Raw genomic sequence first — 17,870 nt, forward strand, 5'->3', positions numbered from 1 at the left:
TGAGCGTGCAGGAAAATCAGAGGCACACAATCTTGCCCCCAGGAGCCAAACTTCTGGTCCCCCCCAAAGGCTGTTATGATGATACTCCTCCACCCCCTCCCCATCCTCTCCTAACAGCTTTATTCTTTTATCATGCAGGCAATCGGACAGATAGAAATGCTCTGAAACCCTGCCTCCAGCTCAGTGATGGGGACTGCAGAGCAAGAACCTTGCTAATGCAGCCCCCAAGCCCCGGGCTTGTTAGCTGGAACCATCTCTGAAAGAAAAGAACGGGGAGATAGAAGAAGAGTAGAGGAGGGAGGAAAGATGAGTGCTTGAGCTGTGTGTGTGTGTGTGTGTGTGTGTGTGTGTGTTTGTGTGTGTGTAGAAAAGACACTAGTACTTCCACAGATAAAAGGAAGGAAAAGTGAATCTCATTCCCATGTGTCGTAAGTCTGTCCCTTTGAATGAGCGATAAATCCATCAAGTCAAAGTGTAAGAGCTCCTCTTTCTCTCTCACCCTCTCTCGCTTATCCTCTCTCACATCCTCCTTTTTGATCTGATTGTTTCTCTCTCACTGGACCAAATCAATCTGCCACCCACAGAACATATCATCACGGAAAGACGTCGAGGACACGTGTGTGTGAGCTGGCCCTCAAGTCACTAAACGGTTATGTACACAAGCCTGTGTGTGTGCATGTGCGTGCGTGTGTGTGTGTGTGTGTGTCCCTCTCTCTATCACTATGCTTATGAATAAAGATGATATTAATCCTTAAAACATGGAGGAGGGGATTACTGTGTTTACTACTGTATGTCTGTGCAAAAGGAGTGCTTTCAGCCAGTGATGATGGCATGTTTGGACTTCCAAGACGCTTTATGAAATGGCAGAAGAGAGCGAAAGAGAGAAGAAGAAAGAAAAAGAAAGTGTTATGGATCCCCTTGTGTGCATGCTGGCTGTGTGTGGGTGTGTAGCTGCCATATGTTCTTGAGGTAATTCATGGAAAGAAAAAAAAAAAGAAGACACATATTTGGTATTATGGTTTTATTTTTAGCACAGACTGTCTCCAACCGTTGCTCGTGCTTCCATGTGTTTAAATCTGCACCCAGCAACTTGCCAATATTTCCTCTGTCTTCTCAAAATCCTCATCGCGATAAGAGAGAATATGAGAAAAAGAAGAAAAGAAAAAGAACGAAAATTTCAGAGAAGCCAAGCAACCAATCTCCCAAAATAGGTCAGTTTGAAAGCACGATGAATTTTCATACAGCCTTTTAAAGGGGCTTTTTAGGACTGAAGATTGTGGAGCAGAAGATGCTGCTCAGGATCTTTTTCTCACACAGCTGGGTCGAGGTTCATGGAGGGGCCTTGAAGGCTACTACTGCCCCCTAGTGCTTACCCTAAGGGATAACACGCTGTTTTGTCCTTGTGTCCAGAGACTCACTTCACCGTTTGGCAAGGCAGAAACATGTGGGTTCTGTTTCCTCAAATAGGCATTGTGATCACGGCTTCAGTGAAGATGTGGGTGTCCAAAACACTGAACGAGAACGGATGAGATGTCCATTATTTTTCCCCCTCACACGCCCTCTTTTTCTGCGGCTCTCGGAGTTGAAGCCTACACTAACACAAGCGAGAGTGAGAAATCAATGAAGATGTGCCAGACGTGGCTCTCTTATCCAGAAAATCGGTGCTCTCATAGGCTGCCTCCTCACGTTCGGCCTCAGGTTGTGTAAGAATAGGGAGGCACTCTCTGACTCATCATCCTGAAATAAAATAAGCAATTATTCATATCCTGTTTGGAGAAGGATCAAATAAGTTAATACTGCTGACGAGGCTCTCCGCTCACCTCCAATTCTGCTATCTCCTTTTCAGCTCTATTCAATGTATCTACTGTATATCCTCTGTGTCATTTCTCTTCATGTCAAATTCTGTTCACAGTGGGGAAAATGGCCCTGTGATTTAAGTGCCGTGGTTCTATTCACTTATGAAACCCATTTGGCTCTTTCATTAATTCACTGTGTTCTGCTGAACAGCTCGATTCAGTTGTGTTTTTACTTAAGCAAATCTTCCTAGGCGTTACTGAATAGGTCTGTCCAATGAAGCATTCATATTTCACCAAAGAAGAGTAGAATGGGAACGTAATGATTCAGAATTGTCGATTCGGAAATGTCAGTGCCATTTTAGCAGACAATCAATGATCACATCCTTCTGTGATTATTAAACAGTGTGTGTAAATTAATGACTGCAAGCAAACTGAAATTAAAACTACAGTTTTGTCACTTTTTCAAATATGTATTCAGTGGAAGTGTGTGCAGAAAAGATTCTGTCAATGTGATGAACCATATGAATCAGTACCACATGGATTCAGCAACTTTAAACTCGCAGCTTTGGTTATTTATTATGTGATTTTAGGTGTTTTTGGCACAATACCGCTACAAAAAGACATTTTTATTTTGAGATACTTGTCTCTGAAATCTCTGCAGCACTTGCAGTCTCCATGTCTTCAAACCAATGATGACGATTTATTCTACATTTTATTATTGTTGTTATTTGGGTGAACCGACTCACTGTGGCACCGTCAGAGAAACAGAAAGGGAGTAATAGGTGCAATTTGGAAGTCGTTCAGTCCCATAAAGTTCAGTTTAACATGGTTTACTCTGCTATAGCTCTATCGCCTTCAGAAAAGCACCTCAGTATTATTCCAACAAATCCAAACACCAATCTTGCCGATTGTTGTTTGTCTGCTCACCGCCGAGCAGCAAGAAAACCAACCCTGCCTGCACCGGTCTCTTTGCTTTCATCTCAGCATCGCTGGTCGGGTAAATGTTCCTCCTACTGCTCTGGCATGACAATTGGATCCCGAAAGCAAGGAGCACCATGTTGCGTTTGCTTGCCAGCGTGCTGTTTTCTGTAAGCATACATTACACACGCATTTGATAACTCACATAGAGGGAAATGAACATGAAGATGATGACAGCCACAAAATGCATGTGCGAGCATAAATGGACCCACTGCTCGTACACATATCCACAGCAGCATGATAGACTATCAAACATAAGTATGTCATTCTGAGCAGTTGAACCAGGGGTGGTGTTTTATGGTGAAGTCCAGATCATGTTGATTTTACGTTGATTATAAGCTGATTACACAGTAATCTGACCAAGAGAAAGTCTGGAAGCTCTTGTAACACTGAGATTATGTAAGTAATGTAATACAGTATCGTGCTTTCTTTTATATGAAGGTTATTTTCAATGCAAATGCCAGGAGAGAACCTCGATTCTGCAAGGTTAGCTTAGGGTTAGACTGAATTGGTTGATGTTACAGTTGGTATTAAGGTAACTGGCGCTGCTGCATAAAGGACTCACTACTTTACTGATGCATGTTTATTGATCCATGTTCTTGTCAGTAGAATATAGAGTTTTATTTTAGCTTGTTAGTTAATTCTACTTGGCTATTTAAACCTAGTCTTAAATTATTTTTTAACATGTATTACAAACTCAAATGATCTAAATGTAATCACCAAGGGGAGAAATGCATCTTTCCAGCTTCATGATGAATTCACACACCATGTCTGTACTGCAGATTTACCTGCTTCCTTCCTCTCAGCTTGAACTCAGATGTATTTGCATGCAGGAACGAGTAAACACTCCAACTCCACGCGCGCGCACACACAAACATGGTTTTCTTCCTCCAGGCATCAAGTATCCAATTCATCCTGTGATGGGGAATTGTTCTTTCTCTTATTAAAAGAACAGGTGGCCATGAGATAGCAGTCTCATTTTTCACTGCTGCTGCACTCCATGAGTTCAAACTAATGATCAAAACACTGAGCCGCTTCAAATCATCTCTCACCACAGACTGATAGATCTGGGAACTCGGGGGATGAAGAGTGTATGGGTGCAGGTGGGTTTTTTTTTTTTTTTTTTGTGAGCCTATACTATCAGTGATTGAATTTGTGACTATGTGTGTGTGTGTGTGTGTGTGTGTGTTAGAGCAAAGGTGGGAAATCTAGGGTAAGTACTGGAACCCAGTTGTTTGGTCAGCAGCTGTGACGAATCACTTGCTCCGTCACACGCGTCATTGTCAAAAGCAAAACAGCAAGCATCTCAAAAAGCAGAGATGGAAATGGTTTAATGATCTATAACACATGGACGCCAGTCATTGGCACAGGACTAAATGTTTAGCTGTTGGGGGAGACTGCAAGAAACTGAGTCATCCACCTTTACTGGTGGTGTTGAGAGAGAGGATTGGGAGGCCTCTGCCATTGTGTCTGTAATTCCTCCTGGACAGCTTTGCTCGCCTCCAAATGAGATTACTAAAAACACAAGCCAGTCTGCGATGACAACCTGACTGGAGGAAAAAAAAAATAAAAAATTTCAAGGATGTGTGAGGCGTGTGTTATGTTATTTGCATTTTTTTTCACTTCTTCCTGTCACAAAACCTGTGATAAGTGACAATGCTCTGCCACACACATGCGCTCAGGAGACTAGGCAGCTGATTTCAGTGATTTGTGTTTGATAGCACAGTGATGACACCAAAAGGCGGCACGATGCGACGCTTTGGTGTGTGAAATAAAAGTGCTTTCTGTCTTGCGTGCTGTCAGGAGTGCAGGACGCTGTCAAGTGTGCAGGACAGAAAACACAAACTTTCTCTCTCTCTGTCCCGCTCTCCCCCCCCCCACCCCCCTGGCTTTTGATCATTTGTGCTACGTTCTGTCACTCTATTTGGACTGATGAGATTAGTCATTGCCTGTCCCATCTGTTGTGTTTACAACTCATTTGTTTACTCGCTGGGCCGCATTAGAGCTCGCTGCGGCTTGGGAGATTCCTGAGGTGCAAGACTGGATTCACGCTCAGAGGTCAGCTTAGCTTAGTGACTCTTCAAATTTGTCGCTGACGCACAGCACCGATTCCTTTGATTTCTGCCTGTTATGACAAGCAAAGTAAGAGGCGGGAGCCAAAAGGAGAATCATAGACAAAAGGTAGGTTCTCCCAGACTATGCCACTACCTGTGGATCCACAGTACCAGGACTAACAGGAGAGGTGGTGGATTTGAAGCAAACCTGCAATAGTCTCACACAATACAGACACCACTGGAAACATACACAGTCAAATAAAACTCTGCTGAGAACACTTTTTACATCAAGGCGTGATTATAAAGATATAATCACTGGTCAGAGGTCACAGGTCAAAGCAATTTCAGTGTCTACATAAGTAATTACCTTTTCTGTTTACCTCATTGTGAAATGCTGCCAATTATTTTACTGGGGAAATGTCAGTGTCTCAGAAAAAGTTAACAACCTTTTTCTTGTTATGATATCGGCGTCTTCTGAGGAATTTCCACTGATGCCAATATACTGAGTTATACTCAGCCCGTCATTCTGACTGGCCATGTAGAAATGATGTTGCAATTACATAGTAATGTCAGCTGTTGGTTGCAGATCTGCTTTCTGTATTTTCTCCCAGCATCCATTGCAGTGAAGTTATATATTTAGTTATATTAGGATTGATGTACCGACGACTTAACCAGCTCACCTGTAGTGAAGCATAATGATCCTAATGATGGTACAAAAAAAAAAAAAACAATAACACTAATACTAGCTTTTCCTGTTATGGTTGAAGTGAAGTAGAGAAAGGTCAGCAGGCAGCTACATAGTGAGTACTAGCATCTTTGCAGCCATATGAAGATGTACACTGATGGACTTAAAGTGAGATCTGATCTGATGGGAATGCTAAAATGGGATTACACGGCAACCATTGTGCTGACAGATGAAAACTCCCTTTAAACTTTTGCAAGAGGACTTTTTAATCAGCTTTCTCCCGTATATTGCAAAATGATTTCTCTAACCTTTGTCAGCCTCCTGGAGTGAAAGAAAACATTTTAACATCATCTCATTACTGTGGGTATGATTACATCCTTTCATCTGAATGTGTACAAGTCCAGCTTTCTGTTTTTGTGCACTGTGAGCCAGTAATCTCTGAGTTTACTGTCAAAAGATAAAAAAAAAACACACACACAATACTCCTGGGAGGCTAAAAAACACTGCGCTCCTTACTTTCAGTTAATTTATTGGCACACAAGTGTTTGATGAGAGATTACACAGTTGCTGGAAAGCAGCAAGCAAATCCATCCATTGTGCTATAGAAAAGCAAATCTTTTCAAATTTCTAAACCTGAAAAACAATGCTCGGTGTTTTTTCAAATCCAGATCAAAACCAGACTCTTGTGTGGTCCCACTGAAAGCACAAAGCCAAAGGCACAGTCAGACAAAAAATCCACAATGCCAGGCCATGTGGAACCAATGGCTGAAAAAATCCTTCATGTCCTGCACAACACAATGACGACATTTATTACATATAGTAAATTAAGCTCCGCATTACTTCATGTAGATGTAGGATGAATTGTTGCTAAGTCCTAAATAATATAACCCCTGCTTGTTTTAAATGACGTTACATTTTTCACACTATAATGTATTCTCTAAATAATTTTTACAGTTGAAGCTAACCGGGAAACCCCTGCGCCGCGCAAGAAGGGATTGTTGGCAAATGTATACCCTCAGGCACATCTTTCATCAAAAGCAGACCTGATTCTTAATTAAACCGATGTACAGCAGCAGTGACAGCTCTGTGGCGCTTTGCCTCAGTAAAACTTAACAGCCACTAAAGTTTCTTCTGAGTAATGATTAATGCATCCAATTTCTGTGATCTGTATTGAGCATGGTATCATGGGTAATTAAATGATGGTCTACAGAGCACCGACTGCTCTCATAAAATGACAAGGCCATAATTATCATGAAGCTTGGTTACCCTCTGACTCAAATACTAATGGTGTATCAATAACCAAGTGGAATATGTCACAGAATAAAAACCCAGAACAGCCCAAGCTGTGCCAGCAGCTCAAAGGAACAAACGCTGCAGTCAGTTACCATTCAGCCTTTTAACAAAATATCCATGTACACTTTTGCCCTCTTACAGTACATATTTATTTTTAAGCAACTTCATGGGTTGCTGCTTCAAATATATTTACATAGTCAAAGACAAGAACTGCACCAAAATACAAAAAGACCAAAACACAACTTATTATTCTCCTCCATATTATGTGTATCATAAAAAAATAACCAAAAAACAAACCACCAGACTCTGTAGTATATAAAGCAATTCAGTCACTGAATACCTAATGCTGTATGTTTTCTTGAAACACCTCAGTGACCAAGAATATAGCTTCCTCCAGTAAATACAATAACAAGAGCCTCGCACTCTCGAAAGAAGAGGGATGCGGATGAGGAGTCGTTTATACTCTCTCATTGATTCATAAACAGGCATCATTTTCAAACTGGCAATACAACCTCAAACACTAATACACAGTATAGAGAAGACTCCTTAGGGTACTCTGTAGTCAAAAAACATAATATAGGAAGGGAATATGGATGTTTCCTTTACTACCATTTAAATCAAGCCTGTTATTTTTATTATTGTCCCTCTCCGAGATAGATAGGGTGATAAAAGCAGACACCCACCCCAGTCTCGTTGACATTTTAGAGAGTCCTTTTGGAGCAGTAAAGATGCCCACTTGATGGATACCTGAGCTCTATAGACAACAGACAAAGGACAAAATGAGGTATGCTTATAGATGCAGAGGCAGATAAGGAAAGAAATAGAACACCAGCAGAACACAGAGCTGAAGGGAGCTGAAGGTAGCTAACAGAAAATGAGCAAATAATGGAGAAAAAGTGAGAAGACAGAGAAAAACAGACTGGCACGCAGAAACAGTCCATCTGCAATAAAACTCCTGGACAGGGTGGAACAGGAGATGTACATCCAGAGAGAGATGTACTGAGGGAGAGACAGAACAGACAGACACAGCAGCAGCCGTCAACCAGAGAAGATAAAAAAACTCCACACGTTGACACGCTGTCCTCTCTGTATTTCTTCCTCTGTATTTTCAGTACACGGGTCTGTAGAGAAGCTCCCCGGAGACAAGTCTGCGTTTCAGCTCCTTCCACAGCAGCTCCCTCTCCTTTTGGGCGCCCTTCATGAAGCCTCTGTTCTCCTGTGCTCTTCGAGACAGGTAGGGCATCACCTCATTCACTGGCCCATAGGGAACATACTTATAGACAGGGAAGCCTGCTTGGCCTGAGGGTCGGGGGGTAGATGGAGTGGAAGACAACAAGAGAAGAGAAGTCTTTGAAGAAGGCAATTCATATAAGGAAACTATGCATCTACTGAGCAAATATCATCAAATATTTGTTTTATTGTTTTATTGCAATTTCAGAAAAACATATTTTTTTTGCAGGTTATTTCGTACAAACACATTAAAAATGGACATGAACTCAACTGGATTCTCTCACTGCACGATAGCTCCAAGCCTGCAGGTTCACCACATTTGCACAGACGCCCTAAGTGTGCTGCATTTGCATTAGGCTCACACAATGACTGTTTTGCCAAGGCTTACTCTTCAGTTTTATTGTAATTATTGTCATTTCAAATTATCCACAATTACTAGCAAAGCATCAAAACATGAGGCAATAAAACAAAGTTATTAAGAGAAAATCATGAGCCACAGTGCATCTGAAAACAAAACCATGAAAAACAAATATGGCAATAGCAAGTGATCTGAACTACAATCTGCTGTATTTTCAGCTGCTCTTTATTATTTCAGAATTCAGATTCACAGCAGCGCTAGCTTTATCCCTCAGGAAAGCTGCAAAGAAACACACGTGTGCCTGTTTACCTCAGTAGCAGTCAAGGCTGTTTCAACTTGAGCCTTACATCGACAGACAACTGTCTCTGTCTGTCTTTGACTAACAAAGTGCTGAGAGCCGGCAGCAGAGCTCCATTAAGACAGCTTGTCAATACTGAGGTGTCTTAGTTCATATGTCATGATATGGGCAGCAGACAGGCTTCTACATGTGCATTTCATGCAGTCCACGTGGCCCAGAAGGCACATGTTGTAACTCAAAGGTGTTGAGGGACACAGCTGAGCATTGGCAGCGTGGCAAAAACTGATTCAGCTGGGGCTGAAGTGAAACTGTGAAATCAACAGGCTTTATCTAGAGCAGGAGAGATCAGTGCCCAGTCACTGTTTGGTTTTGTGAGAGAGTGTGTTTGTTTGTGTGTTGTTCTCACCCAGTGGGAAACTGATCTGGTCACACATGCCTAGTAGTTGACCGAAATACACTTTATTCTCTCGGGGGAAGAGTCCCAGCTCATACATTCTGAAAGAGAGAGAGAGAGAGAGAGACCTGGTTTACACAAGTCTGCATATGTGTGTTGTCACCAGCATGTGTTGTACAGAACCAACACCATACCTGCTCAAGGTGTGTTTCACTGTGTCCTCATTATGGGAAGCCACCATTACGTTTGCATTTCTGCGGAGCGCGATCTCATCCAGCACATAATCTAGACACCTTACACAATCGTAGACACACACAAAAACACACCCAAGGCCAACAACTGAACGACAGCATTGTCTCTGGAATTACTGTGAACGTTTGTCTATGAAGTGGGAAATAACACAACAACAATTTTCCACTAAACTATTCGCTTTTAAATATTAAACTATATGTTACATAGTACATTGTATGCATGTTGTGGCATCCGTGTGAAATACCTCTAAACGTGGTGTTACAATATTTATGCACATTACCAACATCTGCATATTTTGAATCCCACCTCATACTGTGCTGTAGCCCAACAGCCAAACTTTGTCCTGTGTTGATGTTTACCTCAAAATCGAATCGAACGCTTGAGGAGTTTGGCCTTTACTCTTTTTGTGCAAAACATATTGATCTCCACAGGGTGATTTCTTTGAGGTGGCTTTAAGCCAGGAATGACAGAAAATAGTTACAACACATCATCCCTGGAGAAACAACATGATAAACTTCAATTGAAGGCCACTTTCCTAAAAACCAAATCTATGTGCTGTCCACTGTTGCAAAAAGGTTTTCATGAGATAAAGGTGGAAAGCTTTAAACAACCCAACTTTTCAGGTGCAGATTTAAACTGCAGCCAATAAAGCCAACTTACCTGTGGTACATTTTATTAGTAGATTCGTAATCAGGGTTAATAGGGTCTTCATAACCAATCTCTTCGGCTCTCTCTCGCTCCTGATACATGTAGGCACCACGCACCAGTTTGGCAGCAAAATGCCAACCCTCACGTCGTGACAGTTCTACATCCATAGATACGTTGTCAAAAGCCTCCTGTAGAGAAAAATACCAAGTCAAAATGAAGACCTTTACATTTAAATAGTAAACTTATTGAATACTGAGCTGACAAGAGTATCACTTTCCCATTTTTACTCACTAGATCTAACCAGTCAACTACTACAATACCAAGCTAAATGATGGAATGTAGCAAAGTACTTTTTATTATTTTTATATCATGTATGAAGCCTACCTATTATATCTAACTTAACCGAGGTCAACCAGCAGCCATAATTTGACTATCCACAAGTAAACTTGAGATTTATTTTTGCCAGCTGTGGGTTCTTACCTTGAGGTAGCACTGGTATGTGTTGAAGATGACTGGCTTTTCTTTGTTGTAGATCCTCTGCATTTCTAATGTCAGTCTGCTGATAGCTGGCTGGAAGTAGGTTTGCTCTGCATCCACCATCAAGCGAACACCATTGTCAATGGCATGCTAAAATTAAAAGATATCTTTTATTAAAAATGGAATCTTTTAAAAGGGTTCTGTGTGCACATTGTGACTTTCAATTTAAATAATATCTTAGAGATGTTACTACGATTCAATGGTTAGCAGCATTGCAAATGCCATGAACAAATGGCAGTGATCAGTATGTATGTGGTAATTTAGTTTATTTGAAATTACCTTGGCCAAGATGTCCATCCGCTGCAACATCCTCTTCATTTGTTTCTCTTCCTCTACGGTAAACTTTGCCAGCAGAGGCTCCAGTTCACCTAGCTAGGAAAAAAACAAGAAGAGTGTGCACCAGGAGACACTAATGAACCAAATATCACACAGCACCTACTACTTTATCCACCCTTCAGCTGGGTTTAGTCCAAGTTCATATGTCGGGGGTAACTTCTCAGATTTTGTGGACATGAAATACCTCAAGGGTTTTCTTTAACCCAGAGACAAGTGGTTCACACTTGAACTCTCAGTTATCTCAGATTTAAAGCAGTTTACTGCAAATTAATATAACACCAAAAACACAGCAAATGCATAAGTCACTGAAGACAGATGCTTCTTTGAGAGTATACACCATGGTGCTGTTAGTATTACTAACAGCAAGTGTCAAAGTATCTCATGTCTGTTACAGACAAATCAACAGATCAAGGTATGTTAAACTGCAGTTTCTCTGTTATTGCCACTCTCTTGGACTGTTTTACTGCATGCTACTGACCTCTACATTCGGGACCACAAGGAGGTCTGATATCTTTGTTCTGTCGTCTATTAGGCTGTTCCAGTCAATCATGTCAATCGTTCTGTCAAAACAAAGAACACAAGAGTATGTAGCAAAAGTGTATTTGTGACTTCTTTTTTTTTTTTTACTTTGCCCTGAATATCTACATGTAAAGTATCGCCTTAAAGATAAACTTTAAAATATGAATTCAGAAACATTTATAAGATTAAATATTACATTTTACTTATTTTTAAAGATGTTATTTAAAACAATCACAGAGAATTTCTTTTTACATTATAATAATGCAGCAAAATGTAAATCTGGCTAATTAACATCAACAGTAACATGTTTAAAAGTTCTAAGTGATTTAATTTTATAACAAGTAATTTGTGCATTCTTCTGTGAAACTAACTATGACAATACATAAATTAAAAATAAAATATAATGATAAATATGCATTTTGTTTTGCGTGTCTGAAAAAACAGTGACCAGTGTTTTTTTTTTATGATGCAATAAAGTGACAAAATGGTAATGTCATGTAGGGCGACACGTGGATAGCACCGTGGCCTTACAGCACTCGGTTTTAGTTTCTAACATGCCAACTGCCATGGGGCCTTTCTTTGTGTAATTTGCATGTTCTCCTTCTGTATGCATGGGTTTCTCCAGGCACTCCCACAGTCCAAAAACATGCAGGATAGATTAATTGGTGACTTTAATTGTCTGTGGGTGTCAATGCACTGGTGCAGAGATTGATTACAGTCCTGTAGCTTGTCTCTCACATCATGGATGGACAAATAATGTAAAATATTACTGGTATAAAGCAGTCCATTGAGACACAATGCATTAATTTGTTTTTTTTTTTTTATTCACTAAGGTAACAATGATGGATACAATGAATTCATTTTTGTACAACAAAGAACTTGTTTTACTGACTTTCATACTTACCCAGAAGATTCCTCTTTCCTTCCACTGAACCAACCATAGAAGTCACCTTTTGCACCCAGTTTGTTCAAAAATTCCTAAAAGGGCATAAAGAGGCACAGTTAAATACAGCAAGGCACACACTGTAGATGACATATCGATCCCTGTAATTGAACTCCACCAGGAGAACAGAAGAGGAAACCACCTGCAGCTGGTTCAGCTCCAGCTTCTGCTCTAAGGCCGTCATGCCATCTTTCCCCTGCTGTGATGCTAGGAAGGTGAAAAATCGTCGCCATTTCACCAGGACTTCTGAGAACTGGAGCTTTAAAAAAAAAAAACATATCAGTCTACACAGGAGTGTCAGATAACGTGGTATATGGACCTTTAAATCACCCTTTATATCCTACCAGAAACTGAGGTCGTCCCAGAGCAGTCATTTTGATAGCAGAAAACCCATCCATTGAACTCCCACCTACAGGTTAGATATACTTAAAAATAAGTGTTGGTTTAATGACAAAATACATTCACTGGTTGGGATAGTTAGTGGAAAATATATGAGCCATTTTTAATGCAGCATGTCATATATGTTGTATTACTAATCTAGTTTAATTTCTTTCTAGTTACCAGATGCTTTGATGCATTTGATGAAGGTTTCCATATGCTGGTCACATTTGGCCTCATCTGCATAGAAATACGTGCGAGCTCCAGTCACTCCCCCACGACGATCCCCGAACTGCTTGTGTACTTTATATTTCTTCTCTCTGTGGTCCTCGCCTGGGGGTGAAAATATATTTGTATGACTATTACTTCTGATTACATCATTCGCTGTGTCCATAAATGAGTGTAAAACAAGGGTGCTTACCTATCCTCTCTTTCTCTGCGGCAGATGCACATGAGCTAAATTAGGAGCACAAATGGATAAAATAAGTTAAGGTGCCCTGTATTTGGTTAACATTAGAAATGCATGCCGTGACTAAATTTCAGCAAAATGTTTGGCATTTTAGAGCTCAATTTGGGAGCTAGCATTCTTGTGTAAACATTTTGGCCTTGTGGCAGTGGCATGCCAGAGGCCAACATCATGTTTAGTCACCCTACATTAGCTGAACTGTCCCTTTGTCACCCTGCCGACCCTCTAGACAAGGCAGTTATATCGCTCCGCACTTCACCCATTTCCTGCTTATCATAAGAACTTAACCCGTGGCGCTCATACAACCAAACAGATGGCTGAACTGTAAAAGTGCTAAACATAAGAAATCTCTAGGATTCAAAGCCTGCCAAACTTCAGGTTATCAAGTTTTCTTCTTAACATTAACATTACATGACATTTGGTGGACACTATTACTGTGTATTACTCACAGTTGTTCACCTATTAATTAAATTTTTAACAATATAAACTTAGACTTTTACAAAGCATTGAAAAGCTAGTGTTAATATCCCTGGTGTTGTTACTGCTTTATGAATGGTGTTGGTATCCAATCTTTCCTGTGTTACACTGCCAATAATTCAAATCATGTTTTACACACTGATTACTAGTCATCTTTTGGCAAAACACAGCATTGATTATCAATTTTTGTTATAGAAATGATCCAACATTCAAAAGCCGGTATTAATCCAATGCTAAGCTTTAAAATTGGGTCTGTATTTTTAGCATAAATGGCCTTTGCTTCTCATGACATCATACTCTTAACATCACTCCAGGACCTGCCTCTGGTCCTTATATCTTCTGTCTGTTGTAAAGGATTGACAAATGTTTTTTTCTGCTATCTTGACAGACCATTGGTGTGCTGTCAAAGCCTGCTGTCTGAGATCAAGCTGGTTTAATTCACCTTGTACTCCACACTCACAGTTTGAAGGTGTGTGTGTTTGCCAAATAAAAGCTTTCTAGTCTGCGGTTTGATACCTCTTTGAAAGTATATCAAAGCTGTGCAGAGATTTCTTGTTACTAGTGACGTGGTATAAAAACATATGTACACTGAGTTAGAGTACAAGAGAGGTACTAGGAGTAATAGCGAAGGGCTTACCTGGGAGCTTTATCACCTTTTAGAATGTGATATCACAATAAAACAGTATAGAGGACATTGTGTCTGGCACAAGATGACATTGTAATCAGCTGTCACTCGACATAACAGACTTAAACGACCGGATACTTAAATATACTGCCTCATAGCCTTGTTTATTCACTACGTGTGACCTTTATAAAAACAGACATGTTGAGTGATACAAAAGGTCAGCCTTTTCTGGCTGACTATTACACTTACACTAACTGAATGTGACAAGAACATTTGTTTGTTTCACTTGGGCATCACAAATATTAACTTAAGCAATTTTATTCACTATTTGACTGTGAAGCAGTCCCTAAATGGGCCAAAATGTACTACAAGATGTCCTAATTACTCATAATGCATGAATGCCCAGAGCCCCAACTTAAGTAACATTGTCGGTGCTGCTGTGAAATGTGAGGGCTTGCATAAGTTTTGTACTGTCACCCAAGTTTACATCAGCTCACAGACATCAGATAGCCACTGTCTTGTGCTCCTCATGTGACAGGATTCTTAACAAGTGAGAAATTCTCTCCAGTCAGCCAGCCAATCCAGAATGGGGGGACAGAACAGAGCCAACAAATCGTGCCGTAGAGAGGGATGACTTCCTGTTTCTAATTTAAAATGAGTCTATTTTTGCCCTCAAACAAGAGGACACTTGTGCTGTATTTGTTTTGACTTGTCATATTCATAATTAGATTCTAATTATGAATATGAATATGACTTTTCTTAACTAAAAAAACATTTGACACTCACAAAACATCATCATCAAAATGTATGATAATAGCACACAATTCATACTCCATCTCTTTCTGCTCTGCCTCCTCCTGGGTGATGTCTTCCTCAACGCTGTAATCCAGGACAGAGCCGACGCCAAAGGCCTGATTCTTCTGGATCAGCGGCCTGATGGCCTTGTGGTCCTCACCGGCCACGAACTGGCCATAAAATGTCATCTTCATGAACTGGTTAAAAGCTCGTTGGCCTAGGAGCGTTTTACCTAGGTCCATTATCTGAGCAAACAAAGAAAAAACATACCTTAGAAACCAGTTTGTATATATGACAGTTGCGTGAGGATTATAACCCCTTATTATTCAGTCTTATATGTGTGAATCACAATACCCTGTAAAAGACAAGATACAGTTTGTCTAGGCATGTTTTGAAGGGAACGGGTTTACCTGGGGTAAACCAACAAAAAGCAGGAAGCTGAATACAAATCCTGTTTTTACCTACAAGCAAACTGCACATGGCATGAACTAAAACAAGGACGAAGACAGAAAAATCAGAGTAATGCCACATTAGATTTTCACATTTGGTGTCGCTACTTGCTTTCCCAGCCACAGCTTCGCTTTCCATTGATTCAATGAGGGCATGATAAGGGAGGAAAGATTGCTGGAGGAGCATTAAAGCGCTGTACTCACATGCAGCACAACATGGGGCTGAATGAAATGGCCTTTTTATGAACGAGGAGGCCGTCTTGTGGCCAATTCATTCCCACTGTGTCTGCTAACATTTCCAGGTTATTGTTACTGCAGCTTGACAAAATGATGCAGAGAGGTTCAGGTGCACGCTAAAGCTAATAGGCTAATAGATTGTAATTTGGAAGATAGGTGGGAATCATAGTCAGGCCTGTGGCTTTAAATAACATGAACACAGGCTTTAATTAACATAAACACAACTTTTTACTATAACTTATTAAAAACTGTCACAAACGAGGCTGTGTTTACCATGGCTTTCCTATTTACAGCTGTCTTATTGTTCACTTCCTCAGTTAGTGCTAACAACATTAAGAGTCAGGTCTGAGCAGCTGTTTTCTCACATTATATGAAAGTAATTTGGTGACATGACATTAAATCAGCTGAAACAATGAAAGTCAAATAAACAATGAGGTAAACACACCTCTTGGTTAATTGTGAGGCTAACACTTCTTTACCTCTTTATTCTTATCAACCAGGAAGTCATAGGAGCACAGTTTGAACACCACCAAACTTCTGAGCAGCTCTAATGAGCCTTTGCTCTTATACGCCTCCCGGGTCTGGTCAAAGTCCACGGAGACCTCATCAGCAGCTGTGCCGGTGCTCTCTGCCTCTCGTCTCCCCGGCTGTCGGGACCGTGCCGAGTCGTGTAGAGCAGCGGCGCGGCGGCCGGCGTCGCCCCGCCGCTCCGTCCGGGGCGCCGCGCCGGGAGCGCCGGAGCGCCGTCCTCGACTGGAGAGCAAAGTTAGCCGCTTAAAGGGAATTTCCGCCCCTGTCCGTGACAGGGCTGGCACGGTTCTGACATAAAACATCGGCCTGGAGAAGGAGGTGGATGTCAGCAGAGCGGGGAAGTTGCTCAGACCATCTGTCGGTGCTAGCTGCAGTGTAAACAAACAAGACGCGTCAGCATCAGCCGAGTGGTGAGTTCAACCTGCGGCGCACGATCATCGCCAACAAACCTCCCTCACCTCCTTCACCTCCTTCACCTCAGGGCCCACGCCCTGAACCGGTGTGCACTTTGTTTGTCTGCTCCTATTTCTGGCAGATCAGATGACAATGATAGTAGTCTGACCAGAAACCAACAGGCTGCTCCTCTGGTACAACACCAGTACTTATTTACTGGAAAGACCAGGACTAGGGTGATATGAAACCAAATATGAGACATACATCCACCTGCCAGCAAACATTGATTGCAAATAGTGCCACTGCCAAAAGGGTCATAGATAAACCAAATAAAATTAAATTAACAATGTGTATCAGTCAGACATCTGGAGGTACCACACTAAGCAGGATTACTCGGTGTGCAACATAACAAAGTAGAAACACCTTCTCTGATTTGATCATAAATAGCAATAATTCATACTTATGACTAATTTACATTTAATATATTCAAGTTTTGCTGTACAAATTCATATTAAAACAACTCAGCAATTCAGGAGACATCACCTGGAGGACTTTCTTTCATTCAGAAGCAGGGAGTCATTTTAATATAGTTATGACATTTAACTCTTCACATTAGAAGCATGGGAAGAAAGTTGAAAATTGGTGACGTTGAGTGCACTTTAATGCAGACTGTATTGCGCCTGGTGAAAAGAAACAATTTGCATGTGCATTACTTTGAGGTAGAGAGTGTGTAGCATAGGCTGCAAATGTGTAGTTAACAGCTGCATTTCTCTGTCTCGTCTAACTGCATCATTAAAATGCTGCTGATAGATACTGTAGATAGAGAAATACAGAACTGTAAGGATTGAAATAGGAAAAGATAAACTTCAATAACTCCAGAAGGGAAAAGGGGATGGTCTGTGTATTGTAAAATAGTCTATAATCCAACTTTTTGTGCAGGTGCACACCTAGATATTTGTAGATTAGCACCACTGTAATGTCCACACCACAAATGCTAAGTGGTTGGATGATTGAAGTCCCACATAATAACACACAATATAAGTACAGAGCTATGGTCTTTACTGACGTTCCAATATAATAATATATCATCAAGGGAAATTGTGCTTGATTTCAATTGAGTGTTTATCCATTGTAGCATTACTGTATCTGCATAAATACTCAAAATACCATTGATTGTTTTATCAATATACGTGGATAA

The 17,870-nt window shown here is 40.8% G+C and overlaps 1 protein-coding gene across 1 annotated transcript; it reads right to left on the reverse strand.

Moving 5' to 3' along the window:
• Positions 1 to 6,164: 6,164 nt before the first annotated feature.
• Positions 6,165 to 16,706, reverse strand: prodhb (proline dehydrogenase (oxidase) 1b). The gene is made up of 14 exons (XM_026342233.1): positions 16,228 to 16,706; positions 15,099 to 15,307; positions 13,121 to 13,155; positions 12,883 to 13,032; positions 12,666 to 12,730; positions 12,464 to 12,580; positions 12,283 to 12,356; positions 11,338 to 11,419; positions 10,803 to 10,895; positions 10,467 to 10,613; positions 9,999 to 10,174; positions 9,281 to 9,379; positions 9,099 to 9,187; positions 6,165 to 8,105 (listed from the first exon to the last, which is right to left on the reverse strand). The coding sequence occupies exons 1-14, from the start codon at positions 16,579 to 16,581 to the stop codon at positions 7,915 to 7,917; spliced, it is 1,881 nt and encodes a 626-aa protein (XP_026198018.1). The 5' UTR covers positions 16,582 to 16,706; the 3' UTR covers positions 6,165 to 7,914.
• Positions 16,707 to 17,870: the final 1,164 nt, after the last annotated feature.

Source organism: Anabas testudineus, chromosome 9, assembly GCF_900324465.2.
Source record: "Anabas testudineus chromosome 9, fAnaTes1.2, whole genome shotgun sequence".
NCBI classification, from domain to species: domain Eukaryota; kingdom Metazoa; phylum Chordata; class Actinopteri; order Anabantiformes; family Anabantidae; genus Anabas; species Anabas testudineus.

Bases quoted from the DNA above. Each gene is read 5' to 3' on its own strand.
- prodhb (XM_026342233.1), bottom strand. From the start codon at position 16,581: ATGTTTTATGTCAGAACCGTGCCAGCCCTGTCACGGACAGGGGCGGAA. The intron at 10,614-10,802 runs GTAATTTCAAAT...TTTTAATTTTAG, and splicing joins GGATGGACATCTTGGCCAAG to CATGCCATTGACAATGGTGT. The intron at 9,188-9,280 runs GTATGGTGTTGG...TCTCTCTTTCAG, and splicing joins GTGAAACACACCTTGAGCAG to AATGTATGAGCTGGGACTCT.